The sequence below is a fragment of the Anneissia japonica genome, unplaced genomic scaffold (assembly GCF_011630105.1).
Source record: "Anneissia japonica isolate Jap-2015-1 unplaced genomic scaffold, ASM1163010v1 scaffold287782_len627234_cov183, whole genome shotgun sequence".
Classification (NCBI taxonomy): domain Eukaryota; kingdom Metazoa; phylum Echinodermata; class Crinoidea; order Comatulida; family Comatulidae; genus Anneissia; species Anneissia japonica.
This window is the reverse complement of record NW_022695201.1, coordinates 425,203-442,279: the sequence shown is the minus strand read 5'-3', so window position 1 is coordinate 442,279 and position 17,077 is coordinate 425,203. Positions and strand designations below refer to the sequence as shown.

Below are 17,077 nucleotides of genomic sequence, written 5' to 3'. Positions count from 1 at the left end.
TTTATTCTTGGCATCGACAGAAAACATATACAGAGGTATAAGCATAATTATACTGTATGTATACGCTATCTATCCATTGAATCCGTGACGGGGTATACTGTATAAAAGGATCATCATGATACGAGTAACGTTGTACGTTTTAATAGAAACATCACTTACATTTTTTTATAAGAGCACATTTTATGAGAATGAGGCTGTCGAAATTGCGGAAAAAATTAAGAACAAAATTTTCATTTCATAATGATTCTGGGAACAAGGTCACATTTTTTTCGGTTATAATTAGTGGACGTTTTTCGATTTGGGGTGGGGGTGCGTACGCACCCAACGCACCCCGGGGGGGTGCGTACGCCCCCAACGCCCCCCCCCCCCCCCCGGATAGGGGCCTGAAACTGATTAGGGATTCTGATCAGATGATTGATGACTGGTGACAGTAGAAGTGTATAAGCATCGTATTTGTCACCGAAACTGATCATTTAAGTAGAATCGGTTGCATTTAGCAATCGAATAATACCATACATTGGACATATCAATATAATGAAAATACATTAAGGATTATTCGATTGCTAAATGGAATAAATGGGCCGTATTAATATAATTATGACAAAAAATATATTAATTATTATTTCATTCCAAGTTTTCAAGTATTGTTATTCATCGTAGTTAAAACTAGATTACATTGACGTTTACATTAAGAAATGTAATTGTTAATAATTACAATTGCCTACTCCAGCGACAACCTCTAATCGATTACGTCATAAATGTAACACAAGGTAGGCCTATTACAAGGGATGTCATAACATAATGTAAATCAACATTGTCTCTCCTTCAGTTTTCATGCTAGTTACATGCACATTAACCATTGAATAACTACCAATAGTTTAAACCTACCCAACTTTCTTTTCGTGAATTTAAAAGTCTACTCGCGGGTTCCGAATAATTATAATTATGTAGTTGACTGCACAGATCCAAACACCATACTCATAAAACCAATAAAGAGTAAATTCACCAGGGAACAATTACTGACTACTAGGTTGCAACAGTATCAACAACACGCAGTGACGCAGTTCAACATTCCGCATTGGCTAACATATATTCCTTTCCTCACACACACACACACACACGTGAACAAACTAACGGTAATATTCTATGCAAAGCAACTTAACTTGTACCATACATGTTAGCATAGATTAACTTCAGCGTTACGTAGGATGCCAACGCCCCCCACCCTCGGCCATCTCCTGAACCCCCTGTCTCCGAACGCCACGACGAGCTCGTCGGATCAAAAGTATATATATATATATATATACTTTACTATATAAACTGATCGCTTGGAAATTAATCTGTTCATTCTGTCACCCAAAATCAGCTGACATTTTTAATTTATTGTTCCTAAAACTGGCGTGCCTATGGCAATGGTAGCTGGAAGGGTAGACCCTTTCCGAAAAAACGATTCCTTCTCAACCTAGTCACCCCTCCAGAAATTTGCTGAGCACAAAATCAACGCTAAAATATTTATAACCTACCTAAGATCAACTTATTTTGCACACTCACATTGGCAGCGAGAGGCTGCGGTTACGAATTCCGCCACAGATACTTTTTCATAGGCCTACAACTTTTGTTGATAAATTTTAAGCTTGACATGATTATTATATCATGTATTCATATTCGAGCATTGTTATTATTAATTATCTGATATTGTGTTACGATGCTACTCAGCAAACCTATAAATTTGCCTACTACTGATTCCCTGCTGCTACCTATGCTTCTTCTTTGGTTAACCTATTTGAGAGAAAATATCTTGGGGTTAAATAATGCTTCTGTAGGCCTACACACCTTATAGGTCCGGTAATATCAAACTGCCTTGATGGCAAAAAGCTGCAGGTTCAAATTCCACTAGACATTTTTTCATACAACTGAAAAACTTTCCGTTGAAAGGCTATGACGATAGGCTATGATACGATTACTTAACAAACGAACAATGGAAAGCCAACGAGAATATTAGGTCTGCATACGAGGGTAGGCCTATATATTCCTAAAATTGTACAGAGCCATAATTAAAACAAACTCAGATTGTGTTTGTATCCCATGCACCCGCCAATGCAACTATTGCTAACTAACGCTTTACAATTGTGATATTGTGTAAATATATTAATCTAAAGTACATAAGGAAGTAAATGACAAATAAAAACTTTGAGTCTGAACTTGGATTCTAGTTAGTGATAGAACAGTGTAGAACGATATTTATACAGTCGCAGATTTGTACACCGACTACGGAATTATATCGTTACAGAATAGGCCTAAAGATGTATGGTACAGCATGTAGGTGGATCATTATCCTAATGGTTATAAAGGTCTGCTTGTACCGATCTACGGAATCAGCAGGTAAGCTTAGAATTATTATGTTGAATTTCACTATGTTCGTTTAGTGTGGGTCTATGTATCGTAATTGTTTTTAGGCCTATATGATACTGAATAAATTTGATTTGATTTGATGTAGGCATGTGCTTAGATAAGGAAAAATAATACTTTTTTTCTGATTTGCTGTTGCTATGTGCGTGAACTTGTGGTGATTTATGTAATCCAAGTGAACACCGTGATATACTCTACAAATCAGATAAATATAATCTTAGAATTCTCAGTATACAGTCAAATAAAGGTATCGAAAATAGGCCAAGTGTAAGGGGATATTGAACAAGGGAGAAATAGAGGAAGAAAAATAGCAACGAAGAGGTTTATCGACATCATGCGTGAAAAGTCACGGTCACTTATGTAGAGGCACGTTATAGAAGATCAACAATTTCCCAACGATTTTATTCGATCAATGATTTTATTCGAAGCAGTAAAGGGTTTGGACTACAGGACAGGCCTACTGTGATTCAACCGTCACTTAGAGATAGCATATTTTTCAGGTACTGTAGGACGGCTTTACGCAGAAGCTAACTCCGTGTTTATTTATTAAATATTGTTCTTATTTTATAAAATACAGATTGTGTAAGTTTACACAAATATTTTATTTGTTATATTTTATGACAATATATTATTATATAATATATAAATAAGTTTTTTATTATAGAGTTTAATCTCTAGTTTTAACTATTCTATTTTTAATATCTTTCTTAAACTTATAATATAATTATTGTTAGATGTCAAATAGATAAAAAATAATATGAAGTATTATAATTGTGATTGTGTATTATATATTTGATGCATAATAGCAAAAATAAAGAACAATTTGAAAGAATAATATAGTAAAGAATTTCTAAAACAAAATTAATACAGCGTCACATATGTATGTAGATTGTTGATCTTTTAGTAGACAACTGACATTTCATTAATTATGTTTTTGTGAGTATTTTGCGATTCGATTTACTTTTATTTTATTTTTCTTAATACTGCTATATTCTCATTCCTAATCTTGGTTGAACGTGTAATATTTTTATTTATTAATTTGTTGGTGTTTCATCCACCATTTCATTTCATTGCATTTTCATTTCAACTATTGGTCATAACCTAAATTTTATTTTCAAAGTTATTTTGGTCTTTATCTACACATTGCATGTTGTAGTATTTAGTACACCTGATGTGTGTGTGTGGAAAAATTAAACAAATAGAGAAACAAACATATATTACTATATTTTCAAACCCTATAGTAATGTGCAGTTGTCATATGTTGCCACTTTGCCTTTACCTATTAGTATTCTTATTACTTTTGTGTTTCTCAGTATGTTTAATTTTCTCACTTAGACCATATTGATAATATTATTATTTATTCAAGCAATCATACGTATGCGTAATTTATCAATTTCATGGAAATAAATAAATAACAATCTCATCTCAGGAATAACATGACATCCCTAAATCACTAGTCCAGCAGGCATATACAGTCATTTAGTTTTAACATTCAGTGAGTAAAAAAATAACATGAATTTAATTCATCTTGTGACATTACAAAATCCTATTATTGTGTTTAAGCTCCACTGGATATAACATTCTTCTCACCATCACCACACAGTTCAAATGTCCGTGGATACGCGCTTCAAAACAGCAAAACAACAGATTTATCAATCGGGATACTGAACAAGAATAACAAGGACAATGTAACCTGGGCTGATACTGGACATTTGGGTAGTGAAAACACAAAAGAAAAAACAACGGACATGCCAGGTAATAAAATATTTGGCACAGGTAGCGATATAGTATACAGGATACATAACACTTTTGTGTTTCTCGGTGTTGCAAATTTACCCATCTCTGAGAGAGTCGGTGTGTTTTCGTTCGAAGCTTCTAAATCTGCAGTGGTATCTAGGTCAGCAATTGTTGTGACGTCATCGTTGGGTGAGTTAATAACTATTTTTTCATTTTGAATCAGTATTTTTATCAATACCCTTCATTTATTTTGATTGTTTTAATGTGTCAGTTAAACACCTTGGCTTGTTTTTGACGTGTTTGAATAATAAACATCCATGAAAGGAAACAGCATATCAAAATCATTATAACGATGTAATGATCATGATACTACAAAACAATTTATCCTAATAATAGATAATTAATAATTATGGTGGATTTTGAATTCTTCCGCAGCCAAGATTAGAATGCAGTTTCGAACGATGACTGTCGGCATTGGAGAATCTGTCACTATCAATCTCAGTGAAGGCAGCGGTTATAACGATTTACGCTGGAGACATAATTACGGTGACGTAATTCAAATGTGGACCGGTAATTCGTCCGTAACGATTGAAAATATACGCGCTAAAGATGACGGGGTATATGAATGTTATAGAGGTGATAGTCCCGATAACAACCACGGAGTAATGAGACTCATTGTTAGAGGTAAATAGTATGCCCTACCTAGGCATAAAATACATACGGTAGCCTATGTTGCTTGCTTGATTGCTTACAGACTCAGTGGCAGTGCTACGGGCTGGGGTGAGTGGGAGGCACGGGGGACATTTTCCAGAAAATTATCTTGCACCTCCACCCCCAAATATTGAAGAAAAACTTGATCAGAAAAAATGACACGTATTTTCTACATATAGTAGACTATCTACGTATAAAATAGATTATATAAGCCTAATTGGTGATCCTTATTTTTTATTTATATATAGTGTTAATCAAGCATTTTAGCTTTGGGATACCTTTTGTATTTGTCGTTATTATACCTCAATAAATAAACATACAAAAATATCTCCTGGGTTTATTGATATTGATATATTGATGATATATGTGTCGTTAATGAAATGATAAAAATAGTAAGAGGATCATTTTTATTGTCTCGGGTGTCTATGACGTAAAACAGTCATCGGTACCATCGGTTCTCACTATTTACTTGTCTTGCTTTAACCAGGGAACAGTGAAATTCTCTGCTTTAAAAAAGGGCACGTCACCAGGTAATCCTCTGTTTTATATCATTATTTAGAGTAGAGAAAGACTCATTTAGGAACACATTTTATAAGCCTTGTAGGTATTTTATGTTCTATATGTTTTTTGTTTATATTTTACTTTATTTGCTTAGATTGTCCATTGTCAAAATGGAGTCCCCCTGAATGTGAGATAGACTGTCCTGTGTGTTATAACGGTGGAGTTTGTGACGACAAGACCGGTTTATGTATTTGTCCTGCTGGCTTCAAAGGAGAGAACTGCGAAACAGGTAGTCCCAAAAGCATGCCTGATGTATTTGGTTAGGCCTACGCACGTACTGTGTGATCTGTAGCGCATCTCAAATGATATAAGTTTGAGCGCCTACAAATGCAGATGACCAGATGCCTTAAGGCCCCACGTTGTACACATCAGACAGACAGCCTTTTATGGCGAACTGGGGTGGACACCAATATCTACAATGCATAAACTTGAGTAAAATTAAATTTTTATATAGAATTATTAACATGGATATAACTCGTTGGCCAACATTATTGTTAAATGCTATATTGATCTTTAAATGTAACTTTTGAAGAATTAGGATTTAAATTTTTAATTGGTTATTCGTGATTATTATTATTCGTGAAAAATGTGACCAGGAGCATCTCTTTGAAAGTGTCCTTTGACTATTTTGGTACTAACCACCAAGCACCGTTAAATGTTCATCATCTAACTAATGTTATGAAAGACATATCCGATCTATCGAAAAGACAGTGGCTAGTTAAACCTTTATAGTAAATCCTCATTGGTTGATTATGCCAAGCTCAAAAGTACTCATGCTTGGAAAGGTATCTTCTTTGATATGTCAGATTTTAAATTGGCTAGTTTGAAATTCAAATTGAGATCAAACACATTGCAATTGGATAGAACAAGTAAGTGGTCATTGAAACCTCTGGGTTATGTTCATCGTGTAATAGTGGTTGTTGAGGATGTTAAACGTTTTCTTTTCAGTTGTAGTGTGTTTGATAGGACTAAATATAAGATTTAACTTGAATTATCTGGCAAATATTTCAATCATCGGACCTAGATAAACTTTTAAAAACTCCATTTCGTTCTAAGAGGTGAAAACACATTACTTAGTGAGGATGGTCTTTTATCCTTTGACAAGTTTTGTAAGAATTACTACAAGATGGCATGGTCCAAAATCAGAAATTAAGGCTACATCAGTTTAATATAAATATGTTATTACTTGTATTGTTGCATTTTGAATATTGGTTAGTATAATTACTTATTAGTTTTAGTTGCTTTATTTTGTTAACCATTTTTCTAATTTCATTTGCTTATTTATTTACTTCATACCTTAGATTTGTTACACTACAATGCATGAAACTGTAGTTAATGTATGGAAGGGAGGGGGAGAGGTGGGTTATAATTGAATTAAGTCAATCTTTGTTTAATACAAATTCATTAGGCCTATATTGTACTGTTTTTGTTTTGTTTTTTTTTAAATTTGAATTGTATTATCAATTTGTTAGAATTATTTACAATCGTCTCACTACAATGCACTGGAACTTCATTTATTGTATAATTGAAGGGGTGTGGTGGATTGGAGTAGATGGGAGCATTACGGAATCAAGTATGAATTGTATACCTTGTTTCACTGCATTTTTGAATGTTATTTGTATGAAATTGTTTGTTTTATTTTGGCCTGTGTTCGTCAAATTTGAATAAAAATAAAGTAAACCGAAAGGTCCACTGATTAATCTCAGATAAGAAAGTATAATACATACTCCAAGTATTGAAACACGATGGCGTGTATTTCAATACTTGGAGTATGTATTATACTTTCTAAAAATAAAGTATGTTCTTAAGATTATTAATTCTTCTATCAAAGTCACTATACTGTATTTCTCTTTTTACGATTTACGCTTCCTGTTTTTACTTCATTGTTTAGGTTGTGGGTCGAACAACTGGGGACGTAATTGTGATGTCGTTTGTAGTAGCGGTGTTAATAAAGATGAAGCTTGTCGTGGACAACTCTTTTGTCCGCCTGATCCTGTCGGCTGCGCGTGCATCAACGGATACACAGGCACCAAGTGCGATACAGGTTTGGAAAGTTAAAATACAGTCCTAATTGAGGGATTTAGCCATGGGTGTCACGTGACCTAACTTGGGCGTTGAACTTGGGCTTATTCGACTGGTTCATTTCGTTGAGTACGAATTTTCGTTGAGTATTATCTTCATTCGACTGGTTCGTTCGTTGACAACAACGAAAATTAACGTAAACCAGTATGCGTTAAGTTATCCACGTGGCCAAAAAAACATGGCCGATTGGTGAGTTTATAAACAACATTTGCGTTAATATAACTTAGATTAAATTTCATAAAACACAAATTATATTATTTACAGACATGGAGTTAAAAATTAATTGAAGGCTAACAGAATTCAAAAACTGGATAAAAATATTTTTTTACGAAAAACCCATACTACCACAAGTTGAAGCAATCTTGATTACGCAACGTGTATCGCGGTAACTACAGCCATTTTGTTTTGTAGTGTATTTACAAGTTATCTATTCTTCGACTGGTCGTCTTCGTTGAGTAGGATTTTACCGCTGCGCAGGTGGGCGTGGTTTAACGAGGAACGACCAGTCGAATACGGCCTTTGATTATAAACAATCGACAACACTATATTCTTGTGGACTGGTATATTCACTCTTTAGGTCATTCAATACATATTCTCTTTCATTATGAGAGTGAAAAATCAAGCGATATTTATTCAGCTTATAGCTAAATCCCTCTATTATGACAGAATTACAATATGACTGTGGTATTTATTATATGCTAATCACCACAGTCGAACACCTGTAAAACGCATTCACCTGTGTGAGGAATCAATCCATGATGAACACTATAAATCAGCGCATTGAATACCAAAACTCCCGCCAGATAGAGGCAGGCAGAGTATGAAAAACGACCCTTGCCAAGGACACCAACAAGTAGGCCTAACCCGAGTAAGGGCCTACTCTGCATAAATTTAATTGAAAACATAAACGAAACATTTCTCGTCACATGTCTTCACACAAATGTAATAATTATGCTCGACTAATAAGGCCCCATAAAAAAAAATTATTAGTTCAAAACCCCCTCCCTCATTACTTTTGGGAAAATTCTGATATTTTTTTTTTCAATCAACATATAGGGCTAGGCCTATTTTTATCTCAAAAAGTCGTTTTTCCTTCTTTTTTCACTTGAAACATCAGGATTTCTTGCAAATGTGTTTACTGGTACAACAAAAACATCTTTTTAAATATAAATTTGATTCCATTTTTTATGACTTTTTATACTAAATTTGTCCTTAACCATTGATTTACTTGCGAACATCGGTAAATTGGGGGCGGGGTTAGCAAAAAAAAAAAACAAAAAAAAACCTCCCTCCCTTATCAGTTTTAATTCTTTAATAGGGTGATAAATTAATAATTTTTTATGGGGCCTATGTGTTTTCTATTGTCATTTTTCAGCATGTGATAGCAGTCACTATGGAGCAGGTTGTCGTCAAGTATGTCACTGCCATTCAGGAGAATGTGATAGAAAAACAGGGAGTTGTAGGCCTACATCTAAGTGTTCGGTCGGTTACACGGGACCAGCTTGTCAAGGTTATATTTATGAATTGGTTGTCAAATGTTATGAGTATTAACAGTTCCACTTATATTTATTTTGTATAAAAACAGCAGTGATTCTCAAGAAACAAACATATTCAAATATTTCTACTTAGGAATAGGCCTACTAATGTACATAAATAGCCATGGTAAATAAATATTTTAATTATATCTAGTTTCGATCCAATAAAAATCATTCAATAGAAAATTCAATTAGTCAACCGTACTGTAATCAGAATATTATAATATTCCTATTTAAAGTGCTTAATCTGCATGTGCTACAAAGGTACCGTAAGACTATATAAAAAGTATTACTTGTTTAGCTTCCCACTACCAATAATGTGTAAAAATGGAGCTATTTAGTCACATTATGAGGTTTAATGAAGTCAATAACTTTACAAGCTAAATGAAATGAAACAACTGAATTTATAATGAATTTCTATTATTCTTATGATTAGTTTGGTATTGTGTGTAAATTTTCTATTTTTAATCCCAAAAACCTAATTCAGTCAGTCCTAATTTGACGTTCTTTGAAGGGGATGCTAAGGAACCACACATAATATTTATCATTTTACAGAGTAAAGAACAAAAGCTTTGAGGGAGAGGAGTTGACAGATAGGCATGTAACTCTTTCATGAAAAGATAAAATGATGATCTCAGAATTTATAATTTTAATGTGTAGGCCTATTTTCAGGGTCAGAGCGGTGTCAACGTCGTTGAAGAGGAGTACATTGATTACTCTTGTAAACAATATAAAAAATAATGAATGATTAAACAAGTATTTGTTTATAATCACGTTAATTTTAATAGCCATTTTAACAGATAGGCCCTACTACAGAAAAACAATCGAATAGGAAAATGCAAAAAATGATAGCATATGAAACAATACCATTGGTAACTGAGTTTAAAAAGTTAATATAGACCTAATTTATACTCTTGATTCAACATTTAAGTAAAATAATGATGCTGAAATTTCTTTTAGAACTAATGCCGGATCAGGCTTGCCCGTCTGGTTTCTTTGGTGTGTTGTGTAACTATCCATGTCATTGTAAAGACTCGGCAGATTGTAATCGTGATGGAAGCTGTGACAATGGATGCCACAAAGCATGGGCTGGAGCGGACTGCAGTATAGGTAATGATACACGTCTTCAAATTTACTTTGAATTGTGTTAAATTCAACTTAAATCTCAATTTTGTAAAATCACAATGCAGTTTCTAAAATTAAGCCATTTATTGTCTCTTATAAAACTAGCGTATTATACTTATGTATAGGCTAATTCATTAAATGTATTTTTCACCACCCTAATATATTTAAAATATGTATTATAATGAGTGTTATGTTATTATTATTAGCACTACCTTACAGCTCCAAACCGCCAGCACTCTTGAATCAAACAGCAACCACACTGATGATTTCTGCCTGCAGCTGGGATCCAGTTAAAGACTTTGGAACAGGAAATATATCTGGGTGTAATTTATGGTACAGAACATCACAGAAAAGTACATTCACTACCATTGATAACACTGAAAACGGTGTATATACCATCGACAATCTCTTACCACATACGACTGTTGAATTGTACACGCAACACTCGAGATTAATTGGTGGTGAAGTGACCGATGGACCACCTAGTGAACATGGATTAGCAGAGACTATATGTACAAGTAAGTTGTGGTCCTTTACACACAAATAAAAGCTGTATACATGTAACATTCTCTATGTGTGAAAATTTAAAGTAAATCGGTCCAGTAGATTTGTGAGCCCGGAAGTACACACAAACTCAACACCCCCACCCCCACGCACACCCGCGAACACACACCCACACGCGCGAGCTATTGCAATATGTCCATTCACATCTCCATCGGAGAGTCGATGGTAATAACTGTTATGAATTAGCTTGGCGTCTATATACCATTATTTTTCATTATTGTTTTTATTAATTCTTATGTTAATTTGGAAGAAATTAGTAATTGTATAATAATTTCATTTCTTTACAAAAAGAGCCTTTGGAAAAACCAGAAATAGAGTTAAAAGCAGTTGAAAGAAATGAGATCATCTTACAATTGTTGGTAAGTAAGTCATTCCAATGTATATAGGCCTATATTGACCTAGGCTACTATGGCTAATAACAGGTACGCTTTCACGATTAAAGGCTTATTCTGTGAATGGAATGACCTGCACGAAGCACGAGTTCCTCCTCAGATGAAACCCATACCGTTTCGATTTTAATCGTGCGGGAACTTTACTCATGTTGTATAGAGACTTCATCGAGTTCTGATCCCTGTGCCACAGAAGGTTTTTTTCCTGATGACTTAAACATTGCTAGGGTGACTCATCTTCATAAGAAAAAAGAAAGAATGGAAGTTGGAATACAGACGTGTTATTTGTTGTGTGTCAAAGATATGAGGGAGGACCATCCACGATCAGCTGTATACATTTTTAAAAGATAATGATTTGCTTTTAAAATTTCAATCTGGATTTATAAAATCATATTCAACAGACTCATGCCTTATTCACTTGCTGGATCATTTAAAGAGTGAAATTACAAAAGGACATATGACAGGAATGCTTCTTTTGGATTTACAAAAAGCATTTGACACTGTCGACCATAACATCTAAGCTAGAGGCAATCGGTATCAAGTCTCATAATTGGTTCAGGTCATACTTATCTAAAAGATCGCAGCTTGTTTAAATAAATGGTGTAAAGTCTGTTTTGTCTATTTTTTCATGGGGGGTTCCACAAGGTAGTATTTTGGGACCACTACTATTCTCGTCTATGTAAACGATATGGCCTCATGCATTGACTCATCTTGTAAACTTCTTTATGCTGTCGACAGTGCAATTGGTACTTGTCACATGACACTTTTTCAACTTAACAAGTCAAGTAGCATTTGATTTTCCCGCTGTCCAATGTGAAATACGACAATAGTTTTGTTTGACCCCAATTTAATTCTAATTTTAGCCTGTTTCCCATGCTCCTGAGCGAATTCAGTGTGATTACATACTGCGATACCAAGTGCGATACCGAAGCGAAGATGGAAATGAGCATGGCATCGTCAACACAACAGACAGTTCTCAAACAGAAGTCAAGATATTGGGATTATCAGAATGTGTTGCTTATGTGGTTGATTCTAGAGTTATTAATAACGAAGAGTTTATTGGCGCTTGGGGCGAGTACGTACATGTACAAATAGCACCCTCGGGTAATATACACTTTTAGTGTTATTATTAGGCTATAAGATGTTAAGATTATTATCATGATAATAATGATGATAATAATAATTATTATAAATAGAATTATAATTTTATTATTATTATAACTATAATAATAATAATAATAATAATAATAATAATAATAATAATAATAATAATAATAATAATAATAATAATAATAATAGTCGGTTTGTACAACAGAACATAGGGCTTTTCCTCATTGCTATAATGAAAAATCAAGTAAAAATTGCAACCAAAAAATGTCGTCAAAAAGTCTAAAATAAAAAAAATCAAAAAACAACATGGAAACCCAAAATACTTATAGTACTAAAAAAATTTAAAAAAAAACAAAAACAAAAACTAAAAAAAAAGAAGGAAACCAAGTCAGTGAGATTCGAACTATGGCGGCAAAGTAATATTGAGGTAGGCTTACTTGGAGACACATAACCATTGCGCGCTATATGAGCCGACTTTGTATAGACCAGTGCATTTCTCTTCACAGCGATATATTGAAAATGCAATGGCCTATACAAAGTCGGCTCATATAGCGCGCGCAATGTTTATGGTTATGAGTCTCCAAGTAGGCCTACCTCGATATTACCTTTGCCGCCATAGTTCGAATCTCACTAACTCAGTTTTCTTTTTTTTTAGTTTTTGAGTTTTTTATTTGTTTAGTATTACTTAGTTTCGGGTTTTTTTGTTTTTGGTTGCAATTTCAACTTGATTTCTCATTATAGAAATGAGGAAAAGTCTTAAGTTCTGTTGTACAAAAAGACAAGATGTGTATAAGAGAGTGTGTATATAATATATACATATATATATATATAATTTGTTTTAAACATTTAAGAATATGATATATATGTGGGTATGTATATAAATCATCAAGGAAAGGTAACTACAGTGTTCGAATTTGAAAGTTATTATAAAATAATATTAGTAGTAGTACTAGTACCAGTAGTAGTATAATATTTATATTATGTTTTAAATTTTAAGAATCTGGTTTTTATTTTTCAACAGCGCCATCAATCATCAACGATTCAGTTAAGGAGAAGACGTATTTATTGATGAAATGGAATGCTTCTACCTGTAACAACCAAGATCAAATTATGTACCATTATGAACTATCTGGTGGAATTCTCCGAAAAGGAAATACAACACAAACTGAAGTCCTTATCAATGACGGAATTGTACCATGTTCACAGTATACGTTTACAGTGTTTGCATCCCATTTGGGCATGAATGGAGCATCTGATAATGAAAGTCTCTTTTCAGATGTGGACTGTAAGATTTCCTTTAAGAAGACTTGTTATTGCTCTATTTGTATTTATAATTATTATTTAATATTATTCATTTATTATTATTATTATTATTATTATTATTATTGTTATATTATTATTGTAAATGCAATTTGATAAAATGATATAGATATTTTAACTGAACAATTGATTGTTTCTTTATTTTACCACTAGCATCATATCAGGCATATCTTAAAATTAAGCCTCTAATATAAACATACTAGAGTTTAATAATCAATTACTGAACACACAAGGGTATTTAATATTCTCGACCACAGATCCCGGTAAACCAAACATTACTTCTTTAACATCAACGTCTTCGTCAATTACATTGGAATGGACAACTCCTGAAGCTAATCCGTGCAAAATTCTAGAATACAATGTGCTCGTATACAGTGATTTTGTCAATTTAACAATGAATGCTAAACAGACTTCACTATCGATAACTGAAGATATCTTGCCGAATACTGACTACTCTGTCAAGGTTTGTAAATAAAATACACCCGTCAAAATCTTTGGTAAATACAACACTTTAGTGCAGTTTTTTTTTATCGAAATTAAACAATCACAATCAGAGACATTTTTAACAAAAACTAATGTTATTATTGTTATTATTATTATTATTATTATTATTATTATTATTTTGTTATTATTATTATTACTATTAATATTATTATTATCATCGCGAACATCATCGTGAACATCATCATCATCATCATTGTTATCATTTATTCTCTATTAATAATTGTTATTATTGCTTTCGTTGTTGTTATTGTTATTATTGTTATTATTGTTTTTGCTGCTATTGTTTTTGTATTTTAGGTAGCAGCGAAGACGAAAAGGGGGTACGGTGATTTCTCAGATACTGAAAACGTGTCTACGAATAACGACAATTCTAAAATTGGTACAAATAACCATTACATTAATTGTATAATAAACGTAGACAAAATTATTACTTATATTTTCTTTATCTTAATCGTTAGAAAGACACCCTGGGACCATTTACAAAACGAGTAAGCATGTTCAAGCTTTGCCTTCTTACATAGCATACAATGCTCTATTTATCATTCATGTGCTGTGAGTGAGACCATTTCGATTGTTTGTTGGTTTCAATATATTTTGTTAATAGGTCTATAATTGGAAAACACTAGCAGTCCCGTCAGGCTAAGCCCCGCCCTTAGGTAATGTTCCCAAAAACGTCAGCCAAAACATACGACGTCAGCAAGTATTTTAATGTTGGCCCTTTTATAATTGGTTGATTGACACTCCAAAAAGGTCCGTTAAATTGACAAGACGGGATTTCAAAAAAAAAAAATAATAAAATTAAAAAATTAAAAAAAAAAAAAAAAAAACAAAACACCTCTAAAAATGTCTTGCAACACCCTTCGGAGATGCCGTGAAACTAAACCGAATTATTATACTAAGTGTATCATCCGACCTATATTTATGCACAGACCCATTCTCGGCTCAATTTCTTTTGTATTTCTATTATTCTCAGGTGCTGTTATAGGTGCTTTGGCTGGCGGTTTATGTGTGGCAATATTTGGAATTGTTGCATTTATTTATTTTGAACGGTAAGTAGTTTGGTTACATCTTTTGTTATATACTTATACTTATTTATTTCACTGTTTACATTTGTGTCACTACCTGATGAAGAACTATGCTCGAAATGTATTATCTCGAATAAATATTGGCACAGGCCTGTCTCTTATACACATCTAGATGTGTATAAGAGACAGGCTATACACCTAATCCAACTGATAACATTTACATTTCTTGGTACATAATAAGTGAAAAACACACAAAAAAATGCATTAATTTCGTTATACTGTCTTTTTGATAATATTTCCGCCTGTCTCTTATACACATCTAGATGTGTATAAGAGACAGGTAGTAATAGTATTAAAAATACTAATAAATAATGTAACCTTCACTAAAAAAAAAGGTAACTTTTTCATTCTTTAACTCGTAAATATAATCTGATTTTACTTCACTATTATTCATACTGTGTACCGGTATTGTTCAATAGATACGCTCAATTTCTTGGCATGCTAAGCATATAATTCTTAGTATAAAAGATTGCTTTTTGAAATACATATTGGCAACTGATGATGATAGTAGCACACTACCGAACTAACTGTTGTGTTGTCATTTATTATTATAATATTATATTATTATTATTATTATTATTATTATTGTTAAAATGTTTAATCCATTTCTCGACTTTTTTTTATTTCACCGGTGTGCAAATAACAGGTGTTTACCGCATTTTATTTTGTTTTAGACGCAGCAATTCAAACAGAGGTGTTGTTAAATCACCAGATATTCAACAAGAGATACCGGTAGTTCACGACATAGGTTTGACATAATAAATTATTGTCATTATATTCAACACTATTATCATCGTTGTCTTCATGATTAACATAATTATACTTACTCAAATACTTTCATTCCTATCATCATACAATCATCATCTTATCACTTTCATCATAGTCATAGTCATTATTATTCATCATTATTAATCATCATTTTTATTCATTTATTGAACCATATTTCAAGAGGGTGGCCCGAAACAGCAATGCTGACCTGAAGGGACCCTCAAACATAAAACAATAACAAAGCGAGCAATACAATTCAATTTAACTTAGAATAAATATATAAATATACAAATTTGAACTCAACATTATCATCACCTATCAGTATTTTGAGTGATATCATTTTAATCACTTATCATTATCATTGAACACCAAAATTGCCTATCAACACCAATATTATTATCTTCATAATTATCTATATGATCTTCGTCATTACATTACATCATCATCATCATCATCATCATCATCAGTTTAACTATAATGTACAATCAGAATTGTCGTTATCAGTTATCTTTGTTCTCAATAACATTTTTATCACACGTCGTCTAATCATCAATATCACAAGCAAAATCGATTGTTTTTGCTACAAAAGTCCTTAGAAATATATTTTGCATTAACAATAAAATCATTATAGGTTAAGAACATAAACAATGACTTTGAGCATTGTAGAAAAGTACTTTACATATTTCTCATCAATTATTTGGGTCTGTACCGTACTCGCGCGAATAAGCGCCCGGGCACTTAAAATATTTTTTGCACTTTCTGAGGGGCGCTTATTCAAACGGGGCGCTTATTTAAACGGGGCGCTTATGAAAACAGAGTGGAATTTGAGGGGGCGCTTATGGAAATAGATGAAAATCGAGGGGTTCTTATGGGAAATTATTAAATTCAAGAGGCACCTTTTGAATGAAAAAGACAGAAGGAATGGTGGTTAGGTGGAAAAGATTATCCTCAAGAGAACATGGCTCATGACGAGAATGCGTCACATATTTACATAACAGCAAAATAGCAAATGCAATTAGTGGTGGTGGATAGTGGTTAGCTTGTTGGCCATCGGCCGATTGAGATTAGCAGGATGGCAGGATCATTGTATTTTCTCTTTAAAACTCAGATGAGAATGTGTTAAAGGTCGGAAAAAGAAAAAGAGGAGTAGGACTAGGTATAGACAAGTATGTAAAAA

General features: G+C 33.0%; 1 protein-coding gene across 1 annotated transcript in view; it reads left to right on the top strand.

Annotated features, from left to right (window-relative positions):
* The first annotated feature begins 2,244 nt into the window (after positions 1 to 2,244).
* LOC117101433 (receptor-type tyrosine-protein phosphatase T-like) overlaps positions 2,245 to 17,077 on the top strand; it is a 26,832-nt gene continuing 11,999 nt past the window's right edge. Inside the window, exons 1-15 of the mRNA XM_033241411.1 lie at positions 2,245 to 2,382; positions 3,973 to 4,335; positions 4,582 to 4,830; positions 5,513 to 5,647; positions 7,310 to 7,462; positions 8,876 to 9,010; positions 9,996 to 10,145; positions 10,367 to 10,678; positions 11,016 to 11,083; positions 11,977 to 12,217; positions 13,245 to 13,508; positions 13,801 to 14,006; positions 14,345 to 14,426; positions 15,021 to 15,096; positions 15,807 to 15,880. Coding sequence (XP_033097302.1) covers positions 2,304 to 2,382; positions 3,973 to 4,335; positions 4,582 to 4,830; positions 5,513 to 5,647; positions 7,310 to 7,462; positions 8,876 to 9,010; positions 9,996 to 10,145; positions 10,367 to 10,678; positions 11,016 to 11,083; positions 11,977 to 12,217; positions 13,245 to 13,508; positions 13,801 to 14,006; positions 14,345 to 14,426; positions 15,021 to 15,096; positions 15,807 to 15,880 — 2,587 coding nt within the window. The 5' untranslated portion in view covers positions 2,245 to 2,303. The remainder of the gene's footprint in view (positions 2,383 to 3,972; positions 4,336 to 4,581; positions 4,831 to 5,512; positions 5,648 to 7,309; positions 7,463 to 8,875; positions 9,011 to 9,995; positions 10,146 to 10,366; positions 10,679 to 11,015; positions 11,084 to 11,976; positions 12,218 to 13,244; positions 13,509 to 13,800; positions 14,007 to 14,344; positions 14,427 to 15,020; positions 15,097 to 15,806; positions 15,881 to 17,077) is intronic.